The following is a 16,090-nucleotide window of genomic DNA, read 5'->3' as shown; positions in this document are numbered from 1 at the left end:
AAGGTTCTATGCAAGTTAAGTCCTCTGATCATCATTGTCTTTGGCACAATGTAATTGTATGACACACTTTCAACAGGTTATTTATTAGTCACAAGTAGGCTTACACTAACATTGCAATGAAGTTACTGTGAAAATCCCCTAGTCGCCACACTCCGGCACCTGTTCGGGCACACTGACGGAGAATTTAGCATGGCCAATCCACCTAACCAGCATACCTCTTGTACAGTTGGAGGAAACCAGGGCACTTGGAGGAAACCCATGCAGACACGGGGAGAATGTGCAGACTCCGCACAGACAGTCACCCAAGCCGGGAATCGAACCTGGGTCCCTGGCACTGTGAGGCAGCAATGCTAACCACTGTGCCACCGTGTCATCAAGCTAATTGCTTAATGCCACCAATTATGCAACCTCCAAGATCTCGAAAATTCAACCCCCATGTTCTGAAAAATTGTACAGAGCAGAATATTTTACATCTGCACGACCAGCAAAATCCACGGTCAAAGGTACTCACCACAACGTCTTTCATCAGAGCCGTCATCACAGCCTTGATGACCATTGCATAACTTGTCCACGAAGATACATTGCCCATTTGCACACCGATAATCTGTGGGAGCGCAGGGAGCTACAGAAACAAAGAACAAAGTCATTGGGATTGAAAATCAGGCTTCGTTCCGTAAAAATGAATATGTCATGTGTTACCCTCACACAGAGTAAGCCAGAGATCGATCCTTCCTGGGTTAGATCTCAGCGTGACAGAGGCTTTACGCACTGAACCTTTCAGAGAGAAAAGGAGGGCAAAGTGAATTGAGCAGGGGAATGGGGTCTGACTGGATTGTTCTGTCGAGAGCTGGCCTACACTCGACAAGCCAGATGGCGACTTTCTGTAAACGGATGTACAACTCATAACTCGCATTTCCGTAGCATTTTTTGCAACCTCACCAACTCCAAAAGGACTTGACAGTGAATGAAGTGCTTTCGAAGTGTGGTCACTATTGTAAGGCAGGGAACAGTAGCTCCCATTCTGAGCACAGTAAGATGCCACAACGAGCGTTGAGATACTGACCTGCAATATGTTTACTGACTTTGGTTGAAAGTTACCATATATCGTGGAATGTAAGTCGATCCTGCTGATTAGATGACCCCATTTTTCTGACCCCAAGAAGCAAGTTTTTTGCATTGACTCTGCATATACGTTAAGTCTCCTTTCAGTCGTGACAAGCTACTTGGATTAGCCTCAATTGTTCACACCACAAATGGATGTTTTACCTATAACTGGGTGTAAAGGACCTAGCAGGCAATATGGCTGTGTTGTGAAGGTGCGTGGGAGATTAGGACCTGCCCACAATGACAGACACCATGTGATGAACTACAAAGATGGCAGCCCACCCGCACCAACACTGGTGGCTCACTTTTATACTTGGCATCAAAGTCGATCCCCATTTTTGGAGTGTGTTTCTGGATTTCAAAGGGTTGACTTAAATGCCAACAGTTGTGAGGAATACTGGGGAACCTTCTTGTGATCTTCTTTTGAAATAAAGTCCTGGGATCTTCCGGGCAGTCAGAGCGAATCAATCAGAACGTGGAAACGTGTTTAAAAAAAACAAACTTAAAGGCAGTCTATCTGAGCACATGCAGGTTTTGAAAAAAGATAGATGAATTGATGGTCCAAAATAGGTAAATGATTTAATTATGAATCCAGAGATATGGTTACAGGGTGACCAAGGCCAGGGTGACATGGGGAGGTGATGGCCTAGTGGTATTATTGCTAGACTATTAATCCAGAAACTCAGTTAATGTTCTGGGGAAATGGGTTCGAATCCCACCATGGCAGATGGTGGAATTTGAATTCAATAAAAAATAATTTGGAATTAAGAATCTACTGATGACCATGAAACCATTGTCGATTGTCAGAAAAAATTATCTGGTTCACTAATGTCCATCAGGGAAAGGAATCTGCTGTCCTTATTTGGTCTGGCCTACATGTGACTCCAGAGCCACAGCAATGTGGTTGACTCTCAGCCGCCCTCCAAGGGTAACCAGGGATGGGTAATAAATGCTGGCCAGCCAGTGATGCCCATGTCCCACAAATAAAAAAAAAGACTGGGAATTAAATATTCAATGATATTTGTTATTTAGGAAGCATAGGCAAAAATTAAAAGGAGGTGGGGTAGGGTTGCTAATAAGGCCTGAGAATAGTACATGAGTGATAAAGGATCTTAGAGGGGCGGCATGGTGGTACAATGGTTGGCACTGCTGCCTCACCGCTCCCGGGACCTGGGTTCGATTACTGGCTTGGGTCACAGTGGAGCAGATTTAGAACTGAGTTGAGGAGGAACTTCTTCACACAAAGGCTTGTGAATCTGTGGAATTCCCTGCCCAGTGAAGCAGTTGAGACTGCCTCATTGAATGTTTTTAAGGCAAGGATAGATAAATTTTTGAACAGTAAAGGAATTAAGGGTTATGGTGAGCAGGCAGTTAATTGGAGCTGAGTCCACAAAAAGATCAGCCATGATCTTATTGAATGATGGAGCAGGCTCGAGGGGCCAGATGGCCTACTCCTGCTCCTAGTTCTTATGTTCTGTGTGGAGTTTGCACATTCTCCCCGGGTCTGCATGGGTTTCCTCCAGGTGCTCCAGTTTCCTCCTGCAGTCCAAAGATGTGTGGATTAGGTGCATTGGACATGCTAAATTGCCCCTTAGTGTCCTGGGATGCATCGGTTAGAGGGATCAGGGGGGTAAATATGTGGGGTTATGGGGATAGGGTCTGGATGGGATTGTTGTCGGTGCAGACTCGATGGGCCGAATGTCCTCCTTCTGCACTTTAGGGATTCGATGATTCAAAGGGTCACGATGTAAAATCAGTTTAAATGGAAGAAAGCAACAGCAGGTGCAGCACATTGACGGGCGATGTTTACACATCACCAACTGGAGGGGTAATGTTGGGCACAATATAAATAAGGAAATTAGAGCAACATCTTACATCAGTAATATAGTAATAATGGACAATTTCAATTTACATATAGATTGGGTAAACCTAATTAGCACTAATACGACAGAGGATGAATTCCTGGAGCGCTAATGAGACATTTTTCTGGAGCAGCGCATTGAAGAGCCAATTAGAGATTGGGCTATTGCAGAATTAGTATTATGTAATGAGAAAGGATTAATTAATAACCTTGCTGTAAAGAAGACTTTACATACGGACATGCATAAGGATTAGGAGCAGGAGTAGGCCACTCGGCCCCTCGAGCCTCCTCTGCCATTCAATAAGATCATGGCTGATCTGATTGTCACTTCAATCCCACATATCCTGCCTCCCCCAATAACCCCCCTCCCCCCCCCAACCTATTGTTAATCAAGAATGTAGCGAGCATATTTAAAGATTTTGCTTCCAGTGCCTTTGGAGGAAGAGAGTTCTGGAGACTAACAAGCCTCTGAGAGAAAATAATTCTCCTCATCTCTGTCTTAAATGAGCGACCCTTTATTTTTAATCAGTGACCCCTAGTTCTAGATTCTCCAACAAGAGGAAGCATCCTCTCCATGTCAATACCCCCAAGGATCTTAAAAGTTTTGAACAAGTTAGCTCTTACTCTTTTAAACTCTAGTGGATTCAAACCTAACCTCTCCGACCTTCACCTGCTCATTCCTGGTATTGGCCTATTAAACCTTCTCTGAACTGCTTTTAACACATTTACATCTTTCATTAGATAATGAAATGAATACAGCACACAATACTCTAGATGTGGTATCACAATGCTCTGTAGAACTGAAGCATAATCTCCCTATTTATAGAATCAAGTCCCCTCAATATAAACAAGAACATTATACTCATAAAACTCATAGAAGCCCTATAGTGAAGAAGGAAGTCAATCGGACCATCGAATCTGTACCGACAACGATCCCACCCAGGCCCTATCCCCGCGATACCATATATTTATCCACTAATCCTTCTAACCTACGATCCCAGAATACTAAGAGGAAACTTAGCATGGCCAATGCACCTAACCTGCATATCTTTGGACTGTGGGAGGAAACCGGAGCACCCAGAGGATAACCCACGCAGACATGGGGAGAACGTGCAAACTCCACACAGACAGTGACCCAAGCTGGGAATCGAACCCATGTCCCTGGAGCTGTGCCACCGTGCCACCCACTTTATTAGCTTTCCTGATTACTTGCTGTATCTGTGTACTCGCCTTTTGTGAATCATGCACTAGGACACCCAGATCCCTCTGCACCTCAAAGCTTTGCAATCCTCACCATTTAGATAATAAGCTTTTTTTATTCTTCCTGCCAATGTGGACAATTTCACATTTGCCCACATCATACTCCATTTGTCAGAGTTTTGTTCACTCACTTAACCAATCTATGTCCCTTTGTAGCCTCCTTACGCCCTCCTCACAATTTATTTTCCTACCCATTTTTGTGTCATCAGCGAATTCTGCAACCATATCTTCAGCCCCTTCATCCAAGTCATTTATATCAATGGTACATTGGGAAAGAGTGATCATATTACATGATTTTACATCAAGTTTGAAAGCAATATAGCTCTGAGACTAGGGTCTTAAATCTGGACAAAGGAAATGAAGGTGTGATGGGCAAATTGGCCTTGATGGATTGGGAAAATACACTAAAAAATTTGATGGTAGACAGACAATGGCTGCTATTTGGTCTGCAACAAATATACATTTCTCTGAGACACAAAAATCCAGCAGCAAAGCTAAAACAACTGTGGCTGACAAAAGAAGTTAAAAGACTGCATTAGATCAAAGAAAGTGGCTTCCAAGGTGGCCAGAAAAAGTGGGAAGCCCGAAACTAGGAGCAATTTGGAATTCATCGAAGGAACCAAGAAACTGATAAAGGGAAAAGAGAATTTGAGTGCAAGCTTGCGAGGGACATAAAGGTGGACTGTACAATCTTCTTTAGGTATGCAAAAGGTAAAAGGTTAGCAAGGACGAATGTGGATCAATTGCAGGTGGGGACGAGAGATTTTATGATGGGGAACAGGGAAATGGTGGGGAAACTAAACATTGTTTGGTGTCTGTCTTCACAGAGGAAGATACAATAAAATCTCGCAGCATATACTGGGGAACCAAGGGGCTTGTGAAAATGAGGAACTGAAATAAAACTTTAATAAAGAGGATGGTACTTGAAAAATTAATTGGATTGAAGGTTGATAAATCCCCTGGATCTCATGAACTACATCCCAGACAGTTGAAGGAAGTGGCTTATGAACTTAATGGATGCATTGTTGGTTATCTTTAGAAGTTTTATAGATTCTGGCAAGGTACCTGTAGAGGGCATGGTAGCAAAAACAACACCACTATTTAAGAATGATGGGAGAGAGGAAACAATAAACTGTAGACCTGTTAGTTTGACATCACTATTGGCCTGGGTAAAATGCTCTTTCGGAGAGTCAGTGCAGACTCAATGGGCCGAATGACCTCCTACTGTACTGTAGGATTCAATGGATTCTATGATCTAAGTGAATGGTAGAGCAGGCTCAATGGGCTGAATGGCCCGCTCCTGTCCTCCTATGTCCCGATGTCTGTCTAAGAAGATAGACCGGATCATGGTTAAACATCTGATGCGAAAGACAGCACCTCTGATGGTACAGCACTCTCTCAGTATTGTAACGAGTGCCAATCCTAGATTTCACATAGTGAAACTCTTACATAAAGCTTCTGGCTCAGAGGTGAGAATTTGATGGTTCAGTTAATATTTTACAATATAGCCCTAATCATTATGATTCAATATTGGAGCTGGTTTATCCAATGGCTGAAGCAAAATGAGACTGTTGTACCTGGCAATCCCAAGTGAAATCCCGTTGTGAAATTTGCCAGGAATCCTTTCCTGGTTCCCGACTTGTCTGAGGTGAAATAAACTGTCATTTCACTTTTGGTGGAGAAGAGGTCACTTATGGGTTGGTGACCTGTATACACACCTGGAAGCAGAAAACAAAAAAAGGTAGGGCACAGTTCAGTTTTAATAAAGCTTAGGCACAAAGCATTCCTTCAACATTACCCTTCATTTCACAGTAGCTGTTCATTCATTTTTGAACATCTCAGCGATGAATTGCCTGTGATGTCTTTTACACAGTAAGAAGTTAACAACACCAGATTAAAGTCCAACTTGTTAGCAAAAGCCACAAGCTTTTGGTGCCTTAAGCCCCTTCTTCAGGTGAGTGGGAATTCTGTTCACAAACAGGGCATATAAAGACACAAACTCAATTTACAGAATAATGGTTGGAATGTAAATACTTACAGCTAATCAAGTCTTTAAGATACAAACAATGTGAGTGGAGAGAGCATTAAGACAGGTTATGCCCTGTTTGTGAACAGAATTCCCACTCACCTGCAGAAGGGGCTTAAGGCTCCGAAAGCTTGTGGCTTTTGCTACCAAATAAACCTGTTGGACTTTAACCTGGTGTTGTTAAACTTCTTACTGTGTTTACCCCAGTTAACGCCGGCATCTCCACATCATGTCTTTTACACACCGGGGTGGTCAAGTTGACATTGCTAAGTGGGAAAGAAAAAAGGCCACTTTACAGTATCAAGAAGGCCTTGCATTTATCCAGCACTTCTCATGGTCCCAGATCACAACAATTAACTAATTACCTACTTACAAAGCATGGTCTTCTCTTGCAATGCTGGGAGACCTAGCAGCATTATTGCTAGACTATTGGATGGCATGTTGGTACAGTGGTTGGCACTGCTGCGTCACAGCGCCAGGGACCCGGGTTCGATTCCTGGTTTGGGTCACTGTCTGTGCGGAGTCTGCACATTCTACCTGTGTCTGCGTGAGTTTCCTCCGGGTGCTCCGATTTCCTCCCAGAGTCTGAAAGACGTGCTGGTTAGGTGCATTGGCCATGCTAAATTCTCCCTCAGTGTACCTGAACAGACGCCAGTGTGTGGCGACGAGGACAATTTCACAGTAACTTCATTGCAGTGTTAATGTAAACCTACCTGTGGCACGAATGAATAAACTTTCAACTTTATTAATCCCTAAACTCAGCCAATGTTCTAGGGACCCGGGTTCAAATCCCACCACGGCAGATGGTGCAATTTGAATTCAATAAAAAATATCTGGAATTAAGAATCTATTGAAATTATTGGTGGGAAAACCCATCTGGTTCACTAATGTCCTTTAGGGAATGAAATCTGCCATCCTTACCTGATCTGGCCTACATGCGACTCTACAGCAATGTGCTTGACTGCTAACTGTCCTCTGAAATGGCCTCGCAAGTCACTCAGTTTAATGGGCAACTAGGGATGGGCAATAAATGCTGGCCAGCCAGCGACGCCCATGTCCCAGGAATGAATAAAAACAAAACATGGCAGCTGGATTAGAACATAGAACATAGAACAGTACAGCACAGAACAGGCCCCTTGGCCCACGATGTTGTGCCGAGCTTTATCTGAAACCAAGATCAAGCTATCCCACTCCCTATCAGCCTGGTGTGCTCCATGTGCCTATCCAATAACCGCTTAAATGTTCCTAAAGTGGCTGACTCCACTATCACTGAGTAAAGAACCTACCTCGGACATCCTTCCTATATCTCCCACCATGAACCCTATAGTTATGTCCCCTTGTAATAGCTCCATCCACCCGAGGAAATAGTCTTTGAACGTTCACTCTATCTATCCCCTTCATCATTTTATAAACCTCTATTAAATCTCTCCTCAACCTCCTCCGCTCCAGAGAGAACAGCCCTAGCTCCCTCAACCTTTCCTCATAAGACCTACCCTCCAAACCAGGCAGCATCCTGGTAAATCTCCTTTGCACTCTTTCCAGCGCTTCCACATCCTTCTTATAGTGAGGTGACCAGAACTGCACACAATATTCCAAATGTGGTCTCACCAAGGTCCTGTACAGTTGCAGCATAACCCCACGGCTCTTAAACTCCAACCCCCTGTTAATAAAAGCTAACACACTATAGGCCTTCTTCACAGCTCTATCCACTTGAGTGCCAACCTTCAGAGATCTGTGGATATGAACCCCAAGATCTCTCTGTTCCTCCACAGTCTTCAGAACCCTACCTTTGACCCTGTAATCCACTAATTGTGGAACAGCTCTTTCCCAAAGCAAGTGAAATGAAATGTTGCCACAGTCCCAGAGGACCATCGACTGCTCTCCCATTTGAGAGAGAGCTGACTGGTGGCGATTTAACCTGAGATTCATGGTTGAGAAGATGGGGCCTTTATGAATAACCTCAGCCGGTACACGTGAATTGGACCCGTGTTGTTGGTGTCACTCTGCATCACCAACCAGCCGACCAAAGCCGGAAATTAAAGTTTATTTATTAGTCACAAGTAGATTTACATTTACTGTGAAAATCCCCCAGTCGCCACTCTCCGGCGCCTGTTCGGGTACACTGAGGGAGAATTTAGCATGGCCAATGCATCTAACCAGCACGTCTTTCAGACTGTGGGAGGAAACCGGAGCACCCGGAGGAAACCAACGGGGAAAATATGCAAACTCTGCACAGACAGTGACCCGAGCCGGGAATCAAACCTGGGCGGCGGGAGTCATTTAGCACTCAGCAATGTCTGGCTAACAGTAATGTGTCAGTGACTAGATTATCTGTTTTTAGTGATGTTGGTGGAGGGATAAATATTGGGCAGGATGTAGGGTCAGAGAATCACAGAATGATATGACTCAGTGGGATGTCAGTTGCCCCATCACGTTTATCCCATACATTTCGTAGAAACGTCCAATTATTTCCATTCCCTACAGCTCTTTCCCTGTATGTTCCAATGCTTCAATTCTCTTTTGGAAAGTAACTATTGAACCTGCTTCCACAGTCCCTTCAGGCAGTGCATAACAACTCACTGCATAAAAACATGTTTCCTCATATTGTCTCTGTTTCTTTTGACAATCAGCTTGAATCTGTGAGCTCTTGACCTTTCTGCCAATGGAAACGATTTCTCTGTCAGAATGGTTGTCTAACCTCCCACAAACCTTCTCTGCTCTAAGGAGAATGGCTTGAGCTTCCCATAGCTGAACTCCCTCACCCCAATATGATTCCAATAAATCCTATCTGCATCCAAGGTCCTAACATTATTCTGAAGCGTGGTACTTAGACTTTTTTAATATTCATTCGTGGGATGTGAGCATCGCTGGCTAAGCCAGCATTTATTGCCCATCCCTGAGGGCATTTAAGAGTCAGCCATATTGCTGCGGGTCTGGAGTCATGTGTAGGCCAGACCAGATAAGGATGACAGATTTCCTTCCCTGAAGGGCATGAGTGAACCAGATGGGTTTTTGTGACAATCGACAATAGTTTCATGGTCATCAGTAGACTTTTAATTCCAGATTTTTTTATTGAATCCAAATTTCACCCATCTGTCATGGTGGGATTCGAACCTGGGTCTCCAGAGCATTATCCTGGGGTTCTGGCCCACTAGTCCAGTGACAATACCACTATGACACTGCCTCCCCGAATTGAATACAATACTCCAGCTAAGGCCTAAACTATAATTCATGAAGGTTTAATTTTAGTTCTTTGATATGTATTCTGTGCATTTATTAATAATTTCCCTTACCCCTAGTTGCCTTTGAGAAGTGGTGGTGAGCCCCATTACAAAGAGAGGAGGTTTTGTGGCACAGTGATAGCACCCCTTCCACTGGACCAGAAGCTCCATGTTCAAGCCCAATGACAGGAGTTATTGTCCATGGAAGGAGCATTCAACACGGTTCAGAGGACAGGTTGGAAATCCTTCCACCACTTCCCCACTATTCCCCAAATGGTAGATGAAAATAGTATGGGTGTGAAGATACATGGACAACAACACTACAATCTGTGTGGTGCAGGTGCTCCCACAGTGCCGTTTGAGAGGGGATTCCAGGATTTTGACCCCAGGAACAGTGAAGGAATAGGGATATATTTCTAAGTCAGGATGGTGTGACTTGGAGGTGACGCTGTTCCCATGCATCTAATGTCCTTGTCCTTCCATGTGGCAGAGGCTGTGTGTTTGGGAGATGCTGTTGAAAAAGCCTTGTCAATGATGTTCGCAATGACGTACCCTCCTCCCATTCAGGGAGAGGACGCACATGGCATCTGCTAGTTATTGCTGTACCATGTTACAATGGAATCCATTCATGAGGAATCATAAGTAGACTCACATTTTGCTAATGAGCAGAGTGGTGTTTTGGAAATACACCAGTGCAAGTTGGAACTAGCAAGAGAGAATGAATAAAACAATGAAGGTGACGCTTACCCATCAGTAATGAATCTTTTCCTCTCCCATCTCTGACCTCCAACACATCATAAATATTTTCTAAGATGAAGTCTTCAAAATGGAGTTGGATATTTTTACCCTTGCCTGCGATTAAATACCATGTACCTGAAATAAGATAAAAGATATGTGGAGGATTTGGTGAAAGATGGAGAAAGTCATCAATGGGAATTGGAATCCTTTCTTAGTTAAAGCACCCTGTGTCATCTCATTTGCTTAGTCCAGAAGCGACATGACTCAAAACCTCTGTCAGCTCACCTTGCAGGGCGGACGGACAACATCTATTGGTACTTAGAACAAAGAGAACAAAGAACAAAGAAAAGTACAGCACAGGAACAGGCTCTTCGGCCCTCCAAGACTGTGCTGATCATGATGCCCTTACTAAACTTAAAAAAATGTTTGCCCTTGCGAGGTGAGGTGAAATAATACCCATGCTAATAATTATGGAGGAGAATCATAGCCACGTTGCCATGTTAATAATTGTGTTAAAGGGGGCAAACCAAAAAAAAAAATGGTTAAGAGTTTAACAGCAGAGACATACATATCAGGATATTAAGCTGCTATTTCCAGGCAAAGAATGACTATCCAAGTGACAGACCTTTCAGATAAGCAGAAGTTGGGGAGCGGGGACGGGGAGGGAACACCTTAGCCTGGGAGAGGCCATTGAACATTGAACCGGACATTTAGAATGGGAGGATTCATTTGTGTTCTAACATTCAGACACAGTTGGAGTGTCCATAGATTGTTGGAACAATAACCTACAGATGCAATTAAAACCTCATGCTGATTGGATATTATAATTAACAAGCTTAAGGTGATAGTAATTGGTTTTAATATCTGTACCTTATGAATGATGTAACGTTAATCAATTATTGTGACTGGATAGAGATAACTCCCAGGCCTTGATTGGTATATGCCAATTACTTGTAATTGAATTTGAAACTATAACTGCTTGAGTATTTCTGAGTTCTGTACTCCGACTGGCCTTGATGACTTAAATCAGAGTCCTATAGCTAGAGTCCTTCAGCAAATCATTTTGAACCACTCTGTGACTTTGTCTGGCTATTTGAGCGGGACAGTAGTTATAACTACATTAACAAGTGAAGTATCAAATAAGCCCCACAACATGAAGGATTCTGTATCCCCTCTCTATGTTGGAGAGAGATCTTCTCTTGTTGGAAGGGAACTAGTTCCTCAGGCTTGCTACACAAGGAGGTAAACTGCAAGATATCGCTTTGGAGATCGGGCAATTTGGATTGTTTGTGAATGAGACAGGACCACTGCAAGCATTGGTGTGAGGTTGGGAGAGGCACAAGGTGGGGAAGTTGGTGGGGTGTGGACGGGAGCAGAAGTCAGGGGTGTCTCCCTGTCAGAATCTTTCTCTTTTCTCCTGGGGCATAACTGAACTTGAATGCGAGTGGTGAGGGAATGTCAGTGAAAGAGGGAAATGTTGAGAATTGCACCGGGGAACCACAAAGGAGGGAATAAGAAACATTAACCCGGTTCAAACACAACATCTATTCTCAAATCAATAATGTGAATAAAAAATTCAACTGTTAGTGAAGGAGAGCCTTACTTACAAAATGCATTATTAACATAGTTTCTGGGGTAATTCACTGAACTGAAGGTCGTGTTTGGTTCCCTTAGTTCCAATGGACCTCCACAATCAGCTGTAAAAAGAAGATATTTTTGGGAATAAGTGATGTACAGTGTAACAGAGCAGCGATCAGACCTTTCACCAGGCAAGACTCTCCCTTCAATTTTCTCTCTTGTTACCCTCATTGGGCATCTGGTCCCATGGGCATTGGTGACCTCTCTGTCATTTATCACCTCACCCACAGCAGGAACATGCATTTCTCTAATATCTTACCCTGTCTTTCAGAAACAGTGGGGCAAATTTTCCCTTTCCGCACGCCACGGGAATCATAGCGGGCGAGGGGCGCACCATGGATCCGTTGACCTCGGGTGGAATTTTCTGGTTTCGGAGCGAGACTGGCCAGAAAATCCCGCCCAATGTGCTTCAGGTAATGGCTTAATCTGAAGTGAGATCACACTTCAGGGATTACCTTCAGCAGAGAGCCATTGATAGAGAGTATTACCATGGTGTTTGCCCGACTGAGAGGGCATGAATAGCACAAAACATGGACTTGGGCCGGTAAACTATAGGTTTAAGCCCCACTCTAGGATTTGAGTTGGGGGTCAGTTTAGCTCAGTTGGCTGGACCGCTGGTTAGTGATATAGAGTGAAGCCAACAGCACGGGTTCAATTCCCGTATCAGCTGAGGTCCCACCTTCTCAATCTTGCCCCTCACCTGCGATGTGATGATCCTCAGATTAAATCACCACCAGTCAGCTCTCCCCCTCAAAGGAGAGAGCAGCCTATGGCCACCTTCTGTTGGATTTGAGTACCGAATCTGAAATTCCACTCCAAAGTGGCCTTGAGGACTGCACTGTTGGACATGGTTCATCTGAGATTTCAGATTGAGATCCAGTTTGCTTCTTTCCATGATACAATATAAAGGACTGACCAACACCATTGGTATTCTGCCCATCATGTGTCCATCAGTTGATGCCACCCAGCAAGCTAACAGGTCAATCATCTCCTTGTTACTGTGGAATATGGCTGGTACTGAGTATTTGTTGTACTAGTGTACAAAATAACAGACACTTCACAAGTAATCCAGGTTATAAGGCGTTCTGAGATGCTTCTCTATGATAATGCTGTGTGCAAAGCAAATATTATTCTAATTCCAAAACTATTCTCACAGGCAAACCCAATTCTGCTTTATATCCAATTTGACCATCGTCAGGGAAACCTTGATAAGTTTCCCTCCTCATTCTTAGCTCAGGAACCAACTGAGGACAATTGCAGCCTGTGACAGTTTTAGATGAAGTTCTTCAAACACAGATTGGGAATGGAGAATGGAAACTTCTTGATCATTCATTCATCCATCGACACTCGAGCTAAAACTGTAACACTACATTCTGCACTCTCTTGTTTCCTTCTCTATGAACACTATGCTTTGTCTGTACAGTGCGCAAGACACAATGCTTTTCACTGTTTGTTAATACATGTGACAATAATAAATCAAATCAAAATCAAATCAAAAGGTCTCTCTATCTGTCTGCCCATAAGTATACATCTGCATGACGTTTCATACTCACTGGGTCCTGGTGGTGGAGTTGTGGGTTTCGGCTCCGCTGTTGGCTCTGGGTATTCACTCTTTTTGCAGCTGCCATTTGTCAGAAAGATGTCATCCAATGCAATGTCGGAGAATCTGCCAGTATTCTTAATAGCTTCAAAGACAATCTGAATAATGAAAAAGTGAGTGTGCAGAAACACATGTTAGAGCGCTGAAATATTGACGCCTCAGCTGACCTCCTCTTCCTCTTTCCAGTGGAGTTTTGCCAAGACAAACCTTCTTTTGCTTTAGTCAGATTGGGTTTTTTTAAGCCTCTCTCTTTTTGGATTTTCTTTTCCTCCCAGTGTTTTAAGCCTTTCTGCATTGTACAGATCTCAAGTCCAAGAGGGCAGGTTGGCATCATGCATTAGGAGACTATCTTTTTTTATTCACTCATGGGACATGGATGTTGCTGGCTGGCCAGCACTTATTTCCCATCCGTGGTTGCCCAAGGGCAGTTGAGAGTAAACCACATTGCTGTGGCTCTGGACATGCAGGCCAGGCCAGGTAAGGATGCCAAATTTCCTTCCCGAAAGGGCATCAGTGAATCAGATGGGTTTTTTCTGACAATGGTTTCATGGTCATCAGTAGATTCTTAATTCCAGATATTTTTTATTGAATTTGAATTCTATCATCTGCCGTGGCGGGGTTCAAACCCGGGTCCTCAGAACATTAGCTGAGTTTCTGGATTAATAGTCTAGCGGTAAAACCACGAGGCCAATGCCTCCCCTAGGAGATCACCATCAACCCAGTTAACCTTCTGTCCTTTCACCCTGTATCACAAGAGGCAAGGTGCCTGCTGTGGCTTAGTGCATTCTATAACAATTCTATTGGCGTCAGGAGTGCAGATGGAGTACGATAGAGGGAAGTGTGAACTTATTCACTTTTGTTGTAAGAATGAAAAAGCAGAATCATTTTTAAAAGGGGAGAAACTTGGAAGTATTGGTGTTCACTGAGAATTGGGTGTGCTTATACTAGGAACACAAATAGCATGCAGGTGCAATGAGCAATTAGGAAGATAACTGGCACGGTGGCCTTTATTGCGAGGGGATTGGAGTACAAGAATAAAGAAGTCTTGCTACAGTTCCACAGGGTTTTGGTGAAACCACATCTGAAATATCGTTCACAGTTTTGGCCCCCACAATTTAAAAAGGATATATTTGCATTGGCGGTGGAAGAGCGAAGGTCCCTGGATGAGGGGCTGAGTAAAATGGGCTTTTTTTTTGGAGTTTAGAATAATGAGGAGGCATTTTCATTGAAACCTACAAGACTCTGAGGGGGTTTGATAGAGTAGGTGCTGAGGGATTATTTCTGCTGATTGGGGAATCTAAAACATGGGGCACAGTCTCAGGGTGCGGTCATACAGGACTGAGGAGAAGAGAAGGTATTTCACAGAATCATTGAAAGTTTACAGCACAGAAGGAGGCCACTTGGCCCATGGTGTCTGCCTCGGGGTTGTGAATCTTTGGAATTCTCTACCCCAGAGGGTTGTAGATGCTCGATCGTTGAATACATTGATGGCTGGGATAGACAGATTTCTGGTTTCTAAGAGATTTAAGCGATATGGGGAGCAGGCAGGAAAATGAAGTTGAAGATCAAGATCAGCCATGATGAGACCGAATGACGGACTATGCTCGATAGGGCATGTGGTCTACTTCTGCTCCTATTTCTCATGCTCAGGCAATGCCTGCAAACTCCTTGCATTCAGACGGTCGAGGGATCCCCCCGTTCATCTTCCAGGGTATCTATGGGGTATGACCAGCTGGAGATGGAAAGATCTGGATCAACATGTGTTTAGTTGTTGGTTGAGGGACAAATATTGCCGAGAAGGCTGGGAAGAAGGGGAGGAGCCAGTGTAGTGGTGGCAGTGTAATCTCCAGAGACCCAAGACAGTAATCTGGGGATTATTGGAGTTTATACATGTCTACATGTGTTTCCTTTGGTGCTCTGGTTTCCTCCCACAGTCCAAAGATCATAGAATCATAGAATCCCTACAGCCCAGAAGGAGGCCATTCAGCCCATCGAGTCTGCACCGACCACAGTCCCACCCAACCCCTATCCCCATAGCCCCACGTATTTACTCTGCTAGCCCCCTGACACTAAAGGGAAATTTACAATGACGAATCAACCTAACCCGCACATCTTTGGACTGTGGGAGGAAAATGGAGCACCCAGAGGAAACAAATGCAGACACGGGGAGAATGTGCAAACTCCACACAGACAGTGACCCAAGTCGGGAATCGAACCCAGATCCCTGGCGCTGTGAGGCAGCAGTGCTAACCATTGTGCCACTGTGCAGGTTAGGTGGATTAGCCATGCTAAGTTGCCCCTGAGTGTCCAAAGATGTGCCAGTTAGGTGGATTGACTATGCTAAATTGCCCCTTAGGGTCCAAAGGTATGTAGATCAGCGGGGTAAATACGTGGGGTTGCAGGGCTAGTTGGGGGGGGGTGGAGTGGGGGGGGATACTCGGTCGGAGAGTCGGTACAGGCTTGATGGGCCAAATGGTATCCTCTGCACTGTAGGGATTCTATGAAGAACTTCTCTATTCTTCTTTGAAATAGGGTTGTAGGACATGTACTGCCCACCATAGAAGGCGGACAGGCCTTTGAATGTGCATCCCCCCGCACCCCCGCACCCCCCCCGCCAGCCCCCGCCACCCCCCTGCCACCCC

General features: G+C 44.3%; 1 protein-coding gene across 1 annotated transcript in view; it reads right to left on the bottom strand.

Annotated features, from left to right (window-relative positions):
• The window catches only part of tmprss15 (transmembrane serine protease 15), a 97,408-nt gene that overhangs the window by 28,165 nt on the left and 53,153 nt on the right, over positions 1–16,090 (bottom strand). The window contains exons 14-19 of the mRNA XM_078231911.1: positions 13,402–13,546; positions 11,818–11,907; positions 10,220–10,345; positions 5,803–5,943; positions 1,410–1,547; positions 512–622 (exon numbers count right to left, since the gene is read on the bottom strand). Coding sequence (XP_078088037.1) covers positions 512–622; positions 1,410–1,547; positions 5,803–5,943; positions 10,220–10,345; positions 11,818–11,907; positions 13,402–13,546 — 751 coding nt within the window. The remainder of the gene's footprint in view (positions 1–511; positions 623–1,409; positions 1,548–5,802; positions 5,944–10,219; positions 10,346–11,817; positions 11,908–13,401; positions 13,547–16,090) is intronic.

This window comes from Mustelus asterias, chromosome 17, assembly GCF_964213995.1.
Source record: "Mustelus asterias chromosome 17, sMusAst1.hap1.1, whole genome shotgun sequence".
In the NCBI taxonomy this organism is placed as follows: domain Eukaryota; kingdom Metazoa; phylum Chordata; class Chondrichthyes; order Carcharhiniformes; family Triakidae; genus Mustelus; species Mustelus asterias.
Note: the sequence above shows the minus strand (reverse complement) of the source record. Positions and strands in the feature narration are given on the sequence as shown.